This window comes from Doryrhamphus excisus, linkage group LG7, assembly GCF_037039965.1.
Source record: "Doryrhamphus excisus strain RoL-2023G ecotype Guam linkage group LG7, RoL_Dexc_Guam_v1.1, whole genome shotgun sequence".
In the NCBI taxonomy this organism is placed as follows: Eukaryota; Metazoa; Chordata; class Actinopteri; order Syngnathiformes; family Syngnathidae; genus Doryrhamphus; species Doryrhamphus excisus.
Window position 1 is genome coordinate 11,481,271 of NC_136363.1, and position 9,451 is coordinate 11,490,721.

Sequence of the window (9,451 nt, forward strand, 5' to 3'; positions counted from 1 at the left end):
CCATAAAAAACACAACCCAGTTGAATCTAACTTGAAATACTGAACATAATTACTTGGTTAATTAAATTTTTAGTAATTCCGAGTCAATTTTTCTATGGTTATATTTTGATACAATTTGTTAAATAGATAAGTAATCATCCTACATATATCATACTGCAGTCAGACTTCCTTGTGAATGGCTTACATTTGCTTCATTTTTGTGTCCACTCACGGTGGCGATCGTTTAATCGAAGGGGGAATTTGCTATCACGATAAAAAAAAAGTACAAACTACCCCACTTTGGCAAACTGGGGTGGATAGAATACAAATTAAAAGCATGCCAGTTAAACACAGTTTCAACACTTTATTACAGTAAATGAATTCACATATACACACGCGCACGCGCACAGAACAGACACATGATTTTCTCTCTCCTTCTCTTCGCGAGGCCACGCACGCACGCGCACACCCCACACACATGCAATCACAGCCAAATGAAACGGTAAAAAGGTGTAAAATCAAGGAGGGAATAAAAACAGTCACACCTCTAAGGAGGTCTCACACACGCACGCTGAGGCTTTGTTTGCATTCGCACCACATCAGTGTGATCTTGTGATAATTAGCAGCACTTCTGAGATCCTTAAGAACACATTAGAAAAGTGCCCAAAGTTATTAGCATCGTCTTGTGATTTCTCGTCCATACCCGGGAGATATATTTCACACACACACACACACACACACACACACACACACACACACACACACACACACACACACACACACACACACACACACACAGATCACAAGATGTAAGTTCCCTGCAAACGCTTCTGACAACAAAGCCACTTTTTCCTCCCTCAATACTGCACAGGGGTTATGACACGCACAAATAAACAAACAGCAGGCGGGCGCCGCATCAAGAGACGGAAGAGGGTCCGAGCTACTGGGCCGCTTTGGCGCCACCTGCAGGCTATGTGGTGTAAGAGCATCCTACAGCGTGGGGAGGGAGGGAGGGATATCGAGTTTGCACAGAGGAGACACAGGAAGAGCTAAGGAAACCTGATCAGTGAACAGCTACTCGGACGAGAAAGAGAGAGAAAGGTCGTTGACAAACAAGAGTCTTTTTTTTCTTCTTCTTTTGCAATATTTACAGTTTGCGTGGTGACACAGGGGGCGTATTTACAAAATAAACAAGAAACAAACATACAGATAGAATGGGTGAACGGAGATATAAACAGCTCTGGAAAAGCAAGTCAAATCATAAAAATCCATGCTATTTACATGCAGATAGGCCCGGGCATGACAATGGCTTTGGAGAAAGGTCAAGCATGTGTGCATTAGGCAAGAGAAGGAAAATTAATCTTTCAGTCACAACATGAATGTGCCAGGAAAAAAAAAACATGACTGGCAGCGGAGGTGACAGTCCAAGTGACAAAAAGATGAATGCTGCTACATGAGGACCGCTGACATTCATCAAGTACTTCAACCTCTGACGACCTCTGCCTTCCAAGCCGGGCGTTGAGGTTACATGACGTCATTTCTTTGCAACATGAAGATAAGCCAAACGACAGTGAGAGCTGCTTTCCGTGCCTCAAGCGGGGTATGGGGCTTTAAAACTTTTTTTTTTTTTTAAAGTCTAAAAACACAATTGGAGAGGCACCGTAAAAGGACGTTTCTTGTCTTTTTGGGATTTAAATGATTTGGCTGAAAAGAAAGCACAGAGCCTGAACTTGCGGTCATTATTATTAATAAGAATGATAATCAAAGGGTGCATGGAAGAGGATGGGAATATCTCCTGAGTGAACACGTCCTCCACCCTGATGACCCACAGAACATTCTGGTCTCGCTCAGGCAGTTTGACCTCTTTCTCACTTAAAACGTCAACATGACTTGAACAGGTAGCAGAAGACCTCAGGGAAAGAAAATCAATCCAGGTCAGGAAAAGTCAAATAAATAAACACAAACATGGATGAAGACGAGAAGGGAAATTGATTTAAAATAAAAAAAAGAAGAGGACCAGCCCCCACTATTGAACCTTCACATATCACTGTAGCAGCAGCCAGACAGCACTCTGTGCATGTGTGTGTGTGCGTGCGTGTGTGTGTGTGTCTCCAGCTGCGGTGTTGTTGAATGCGTTCACTGTACAAAAACATTATCTACCAGGACAGCAAGCAGCGCAGAGATGAGCGGTTATCTCTGTATGTATGTGTGTGTGTATGTGTGTGTGTATGTGTGTGTAAGAGAGAGTAGGAGGGGGCGGGGCTGGCTGGCAGGCAAAGCAGACGACTGGTCGCTTCAGATGTTGTTAAGAGATCCTGGTGCTGAACCCAGCTGAGAGGCATCTGGGCCGGTACCATCTAGGGCAGCCCACATAAAGAGAGCGTTAGCAACAAACATACAACAAAAACAACCCTTTAGGATACACGGTAGATGCCCACTACAGGAGGCCGCTATGTTCCAAGATTCCCCGCCAACGTCCAAAAACACAAATAATAAAGCCTTCAAAATGCCCATTTTTGATGCTAGAATATGCTTCGTGTGACTTTAATGACAAACATAACGTCAACATAAATAAGAGGACTTTTCCCACCGTGAGAAGCGGCCGTGTGAGCGCGAGCGTGTGGAGGGATGAGTGTGGAGTTCAGCTGAGGCTGGATGGACAACTCTGCAAACACATAAAAACACACAGTGTCGTTTATTTCACATTATTACCACGTCCACGCATGAATGATACAAATAAATCATCAAATATTGGCTGATTAAAACAACAAAGCCTCAATGAAGAACGCGTTTATGTTCATGTTTTGTTTGGATTCTTTTTAGCGGTAACAACCTATATCCACAAAGCTCAAATATATTGTTTGACGTAAAAAAAAAGTGCACATGATATTCTCCAGACAATGAGTGTGAGTACCTGTAGTGCTGAAGTTGAAGAGCATGGGCAGCTCGCGCCCGCTGGGCAGTCGCGTGTTGGGCTGCCTCAGCTCGTCAAAGAAGGTGTGCGAACACGCCTCCAGCGGAGAGAGGCGGGAGGCCGGCGTGTATTCCAGCAGGCGAGAGCAGAGCGCAATGGCCTCCGGGGGTGTGCGAGGCTTGAACACCTGAGTGTGACAAACATATTGCTTCACGACAATGCTTGTAAATGTCTGCTAAAATGACCAACACTGTTCTGCTCAGAGAGAAGTACTTGAGTCCGCTACTGAACTAGTGGACTTAGTTTTTTCCAGAGAGGAGATTATTACGTGGCAGGTTGATGTGTGTGGTAAAAGGCAGCGTCCTAGCATGAATTAATATGCACATTAGCACTAAATAACCTCATCAGGTCTTTGCCAATTATCATGAGATTACGACTACCACACCCATACTAGGGCTGCACGGCGGACGAGTGGTTAGCGCACAGACCTCACAGCTAGGAGACCCGAGTTCAATCCCATATCTGTGGAGTTTGCATGTTCTGTGCATGCTTGGGTTTTATTTGGGTACTCCGGTTTTCTCCCACATTCCAAAAACATGCTAGGTTAATTAGCGACTCCAAATTATCCATAGGTATGAATGCAAGTGTGAATGGTTGTTTGTCTATATGTGCCCTGTGATTGGCTGGCAACCAGTCCAAGGTCTACCCCGCCTCTCGCCCGAAGACAGCTGGGATAGGCTCCAGCACCCCCGCGACCCTCGTGAGGATAAGCCGTAGAAAATGAATGAATGAATGAATGAACATCCATACTATCAGGAGAACCAGAGAATAGAGCGGTCCAGCAAGGTGTACTGTATTCAGGCACATGCTCCGAGCAGTCAGTGTGCCACCACAGAGGTCTTCTGGCAAAGCTTTTGCACTTCTGAAAAGCAGTGGTTCTGGCGTTTCGGGTGGCTGAGAAAGTTTTTTGTGTGCTCGATTAGATTTTTTTCCCCCTTCATCGCGGAGCATTTCGTTCAATTTGGAAGTTCTGACAAGGCGTTAATGTCACAGGCAGGAGAAAAAGGAGCACTTGATTTGCTCAACTGCACAGTATGGTTAAACTTAACTTGTTGGAGCATTTTTTCAATTGATCGGTTTTGTCTGAGCTTTTTATGATGTCACAATTCCCTCATTGGCCCCAAAAATATCAGATGATGATCTAATCGTCAGCATTACCTTGGTCCAAGGATGAGCTTTGATCTGAGGGAACTTGAATTCGGTGTAGTTGGGGTTCATCTCTCGAATCTGCTCCCTAGTCGGGGTGCCGAGCACCTGCGGGGCGGGGCGAGGGCAGTGATGAGAGTGGAGTTCAAACGCTCCGAGACCACATCGGCTGCTCACTCACCTTGATGATCTCCACCAGTTGGTCCACGCCGCTATCGCCGGGGAAGATGGGCTGGCCCAGCAGCAGCTCGGCCAGCACGCAGCCCGCCGACCAGATGTCGATGTTGGCCGTGTAATCGGTGGCGCCAAATATGAGCTCCGGCGCCCGGTAGTAGCGTGAGCAGATATATGAGACGTTGGGCTCGCCGCGGACCAGCTGCTTGGCGCTAAAGGGAAAGACAACAAACCACTTTGTCACCTTTCTTGTGTCATGCTGTCCCGCTTTCTCCTCGTATTCGTCAGGTGGCCGCCACGTCCAACTCACCTGCCAAAGTCGCACAGCTTGAGGATGGCAGTCTCTGGGTCCACAAGCAGGTTCTGGGGCTTGATGTCACGATGACACACGCCTTGAGAGTGGATGTAGGCCAGGCTACGAAACAGCTGGTACATGTACACCTGAGGAGAGAGGGCATTGTCAAAATCCTGACATTCATTTGGGTTTGGCGGCCCGCCACAAATACATTTGGCGCTACCTGGTCACTCAAAAACACATAAACGGGCCTGTCCCTGTAACGCCGCTCATTAACACACGTCATGGGCACCCGGTCTGCCGGAGAACAGAAAGATGTAGGAGGTCTGCAACAAAGGTTGCTATCAACGTAGCAACTATATTTAGCAAGGAATCAGATCCCTGGGGATACAGTCAAGTTATGTATAGGTTTCACTTTTGTGAACTGGGGTGCGTTCAAGAACCACCAAGCAAAGTGAGTGCAAAATCTAATATACATGGAAAACTTGTGGTTTGGTACACATGCATGCTGTACATTTTTACCTGAATCACATAGTATTACATGTGCCATATATACATTATATACAAATATAATAGAAATGATGACTTAGTGTGAATGAAAGGTGCTGTCTCCAGTGGGAAAACTGGGCGTCTTCCCGAGAAAAGCTGCACAATCCCTGCAGGTGGGAGCAGTACCTTGACGTAGATGATAGGAATGATGCTCTTGTTCTTGTTAAAATGCCGGGCAACCCTGTAGACCGTCTCAGGAACAAAGTCCAGCACCAGGTTGAGGTACACTTCATCTTTCTAGGCGCACACAAACAATGAGGGATGAATCACTTGCACGTGCATGAAAAGCAGGGAGGGGCAGACCTTCTCTCCACTGGAGTAGAAGAAGTAACGTAGTCTGACGATGTTGCAGTGGTCCAGCTTCCTCATGATCTGCAGCTCACGGTTCTGCAAGGTGACAGGAAGGTTCCACACATGAGGACTTGTCATGGTGATGATGCTTGCAGAAAACAAGGGGCACCTCACCTTGAACCTCTTATCCTGGAGAACCTTCTTGATGGCCACCATCTCCTGGCTGTCGATGAGGCGGGCCTGGTAGACCACCCCGAACGAGCCATTGCCGATCACCTGAGGAGGGAGCCGAAACAACCAAACATGTTCAGGGTTTAGCACAGGACTGCAATCTAATTGTGGTAATGGTGGGATGACGTAATCATCAAATTAGCACAACTGGCCATGGCGCATTTGGAAAAGTGTGTAAAAAAAAACGTAACAAATCAGAAAAAGCAAAACAAATATGATTAGAAGTACATGTGACAATTTCTTATGTAACTAAACAAATGAGCCAGCATGCCCAATTTATTTGAATTAATTAATGTTAAAATCTTGTCTGGTGACACCCCTACTTATCCCTCATGCCCCGTCTTCTTATTCTCTGGCAAACCATGCGAGTTATAACGTGTGTAGAAGCGAGGACAAACGGGCTGCGATCTCAACGAATGGAGCGGGAAATGCTTAAAGTCGGGCTCTCTACTTGCCTTGATGTCAGTGTAGGACACTTCCTGTGGGCGGTCTGGGCCCTGACCCGGTGTGGCCACCACTGTCGTCACCTTGCCGCTGTCTCCTAGGAAGCAATCAAACAACAGGTAGCTTCATTAACCTCACCTCATTGTGCATCCATCACACATTTTAATATGTTAGGTTAGTGAGAGCGTGGATGCTAGCGGTCTGGAAGGGAAAGTTCAAACTGAAGACTAATTCAACCGGGAATCACCCAAAAATAGGCCAGCTTACTATCTTGTTCTTCAAACTACGACAGTGGGTCCTCCATGTGGACAACAACGGATGATAGTCATAATAGCCCTGGGGGGGTCGCAGGACAAGATGATAGACATGATTGGGTCTACGAGAACGAGACGAGATTGGAACTTTACTTTTAAGGAAAGTATAATGAAAATGCAAAATAAAAAATATTTTTGGATTCAAATCCAATTTATTAGAACAATGCAATAATATCATATTTGTGCTTGGCACCCAACTTCTTTCAATGTTTCAAAGTTTATTGGTAAAAGCATATATAATATTCATTCATTCATTTTCTACCGCTTTTTCCTCACGAGGGTCGTGGGGGTGCTGGAGCCTATGAATTTGAGTGTGAATGGTTGTTTGTCTATATGTGCCCTGTGATTGGCTGGCCACCAGTCCAGGGTGTACCCCGCCTCTCGCCCAAAGACAGCATATATAATATGAACATGATAATAATGAAATATGTCCTAATATGATGCGGCGATTATACATGAATATGCTTTCAGTTTGCACCTCACAGCAACTAGTATGGTGTGTTCAAGGACCGCTGAACAAAGTGTGAAATGTCATGTTGGTGAGACAACACGACCAGTGAAGCTTATGATTTACAATGTGGCAATATGATCCAGTTCATCTTCACTTATTGGGTGATCAATTATTTTTTATTATCCCAGCCCAAGTGCCCACGAGCATCTATTTTCTGTCACGTTTTAATCTTGTGACACCCCTAGCTCTGCTTCTTCCCACAAGTTGAATAGTGCAAAAGTAAACATGTGATGTACCTCACTGCAACTCGGGTTAAGTGCGTTCCAAATAAACTACACAGACTAGCGTACAGAGATGTCATCCAGAGAGCGATTACTTTGTTATACCTGGGTAAAAATATTACAAAGAGCTCTCAGCAACTACAATAACAAACAGAAGTTTAAATTAGTACCTCTCCGACAGTGTCAAGTCACCCTTTCCTGTGCCTCTCTCAAACATGCCAGCTGAGGGCCGCTCACGCTGAGGGGGTCATGTTTAGGTTCACACTGAGCAAAAATAATTCCTGCACGCGCAAAGCTGACCCACAGAGGTCACTTTCATTGAAATGCCACACTCACACCACAGTGGAACAGCACTACCTGGAAACATTGGAGCATTTCTTTTACCAGCTGAGATGTTAGGAAGAGGATATACTGTAAATGACATGGAGGTGTCAAAACTGTCACGCTAATGATCAACACGCACTGTGAGAGAAAGAGACAGGTATTCACGCGTCTGGACTTCCATGTAACTCTTTTTCATTCAGCTTTCTGGATGGCTCACATTTGATGACATCATATTTAAGACAAGACTCAAGTCTGCTGGCAGGCGGACCCCAAGATCCATCCCTCAGGTGGTCTAGGGACTGTCTACGTGAACAGAAAATTGACTCTAGCCCGTTTTGTGTGTGAACGCGCACACAAAGGCAAGTCCAAGTGGTAAAAATTAGGGGTGCACAATAATTAGAGGCACGTCAAAATGATAAATCTGGTACTCTGGTCGTAATTAGGACAAATCAACAGGTACCATTAGTCAAATCCTAATTTGTTCCAGTCCATCTTACCTCCAGGTGTTAACTCTGAATTTAAAAAGTAGATATGAAAATCTGATCGGGACCATGTCTACCAAGAGAAGCAAAAAGCTATGTATTGTGTTGCGACTCTCTAGTAAAAATGTCAAAGCACAAATCATTCTTCCTGCAATTCATCAGCCTAACTGGGTTAATGGCGCCTCTATGGATAAGCCTCATATCTGAAAACACATCCATCACATCTAAAAGAGACACTTTTAAAGGCCCTAGTGGGAAACAATCTCAGTCAAGTGGAAATAAGATCAACTTCCCAATAAGCAACAGCAAAACGGACACAGTTGTCAGGCCAAACAGCCCTGGGTATCAATCACTGGCGTCCTTCCGAGGCGTGTGGAACCCCCAGGTGACCTTGTGAGGAGGCAACTTTCCAGCAGGACCTGACGATGCGAGCCACCGGTAGCTCCGAGGAACAATGCTCGTTTAGCCGATACTCCAGTCGAGCATGGTCACATTTGTCCTGTTTCGCTGTTTCAACAGTGAGCATCGTGAGGAGATATTAGTGAAGAAGTAGCAAATATGCTGACTGCAGAATGTTTATTTAGCAACGAACTGGCTAAGCTCAGTGACTGGCTGGGCGGTGAACTGGTACAAAACAAGTGGCTAGCGTTAGCATGCTAGCGAGCAGGAGGGACTAAAAGGGACGGACTGTCTTCGAGGGGGTGACTGGTGGACGGTAACGTCGGGAAATTGCGTTATTATAGTCAAACCCAACAAAGAGCGCAATTGATGGTATAGTACTTAAAAGCATACTTGCTAGCTTGAGGTTCGAGCATCCCGACAAGCTGCTGCCGGAGGCCTGCGGGACCCCGGACTTTCCTGTGCTGCTCCCCACGGCAGCGGCTGATCCGGCGGGCGCGGCGGCGGCTCCTGGAACACCTGGCGGCTCAGCAAACGAGCTGGTCCTGGGCCGCCCGCTGCCGCTCATATCTTTGTGCAGGGCTCGCAGTTGTCTCCCCCACTCTTTCCAGCCAAGCGACCCTAAACTGTGAAAACCCGACTGCGAGTAATTTTACAGTAAGGACCGATCCACCGCTGTCGCTACTGCCGCCGGCTGTCTGGGCTGGTTAGCTGTTGCTAGACACCCAGAAACAGAGCGGCCGCAAAGCAGCACGGGGCATGTAGTTCCGTATCGCTCGCGCTCAGGTTCACTGCTTTGGTTTGCACAACGACAACATTACAGTGGAAAAAGGCCAAACAAAAACTGTCCATGGGTTTATGGTTTACATATCAATATAATTGCAGCTACTGCATTGTGTAACTTGTGTTAACAACCCCAACAATAAACATATTCAACAGTGTCCATCAAAACAGGAACATAATAATCAAAGTTGTGAGTATTTGACCTGAAAGTCATGCAACCATATTTATGTTTTTCCTACTTGACATCAAAGTATGGCCCACCATCTTAAACCTCACAAAGTTGGCCTGAGGCACTTCAATACAATCATGGTGCAAACACAATGACAGCACAAAC

The 9,451-nt window shown here is 46.0% G+C and overlaps 1 protein-coding gene across 3 annotated transcripts; it reads right to left on the reverse strand.

Moving 5' to 3' along the window:
* Positions 1 to 303: 303 nt before the first annotated feature.
* Positions 304 to 9,094, reverse strand: LOC131101439 (glycogen synthase kinase-3 beta). Of its 3 annotated transcripts, none has more exons than XM_058046594.2 (11): positions 8,728 to 9,090; positions 6,095 to 6,180; positions 5,583 to 5,684; positions 5,421 to 5,504; positions 5,244 to 5,354; positions 4,584 to 4,714; positions 4,281 to 4,485; positions 4,112 to 4,207; positions 2,894 to 3,080; positions 2,570 to 2,644; positions 304 to 2,336 (listed from the first exon to the last, which is right to left on the reverse strand). In XM_058046594.2, the coding sequence occupies exons 1-11, from the start codon at positions 8,900 to 8,902 to the stop codon at positions 2,275 to 2,277; spliced, it is 1,314 nt and encodes a 437-aa protein (XP_057902577.2). In that variant the 5' UTR covers positions 8,903 to 9,090; the 3' UTR covers positions 304 to 2,274. The 3 variants fall into 3 exon arrangements, with proteins under 3 accessions (XP_057902577.2, XP_057902578.2, XP_078648222.1); XM_058046595.2 differs by lacking the exon at positions 8,728 to 9,090 and adding an exon at positions 7,487 to 8,600; XM_078792096.1 differs by having other exon boundaries at positions 5,421 to 5,684; positions 8,728 to 9,094.
* Between the last annotated feature and the right edge of the window lie 357 nt (positions 9,095 to 9,451).

Coding starts and splice junctions, on each gene's coding strand:
- LOC131101439 (XM_078792096.1), bottom strand. CDS start 8,902: ATGAGCGGCAGCGGGCGGCCCAGGACCAGCTCGTTTGCTGAGCCGCCA. Junction 5,355..5,420: donor TCTACTCCAGTGGAGAGAAG/GTCTGCCCCTCC, acceptor GTGTGCGCCTAG/AAAGATGAAGTGTACCTCAA. Junction 2,337..2,569: donor TCACACGGCCGCTTCTCACG/GTGGGAAAAGTC, acceptor GGGCTGCCCTAG/ATGGTACCGGCCCAGATGCC.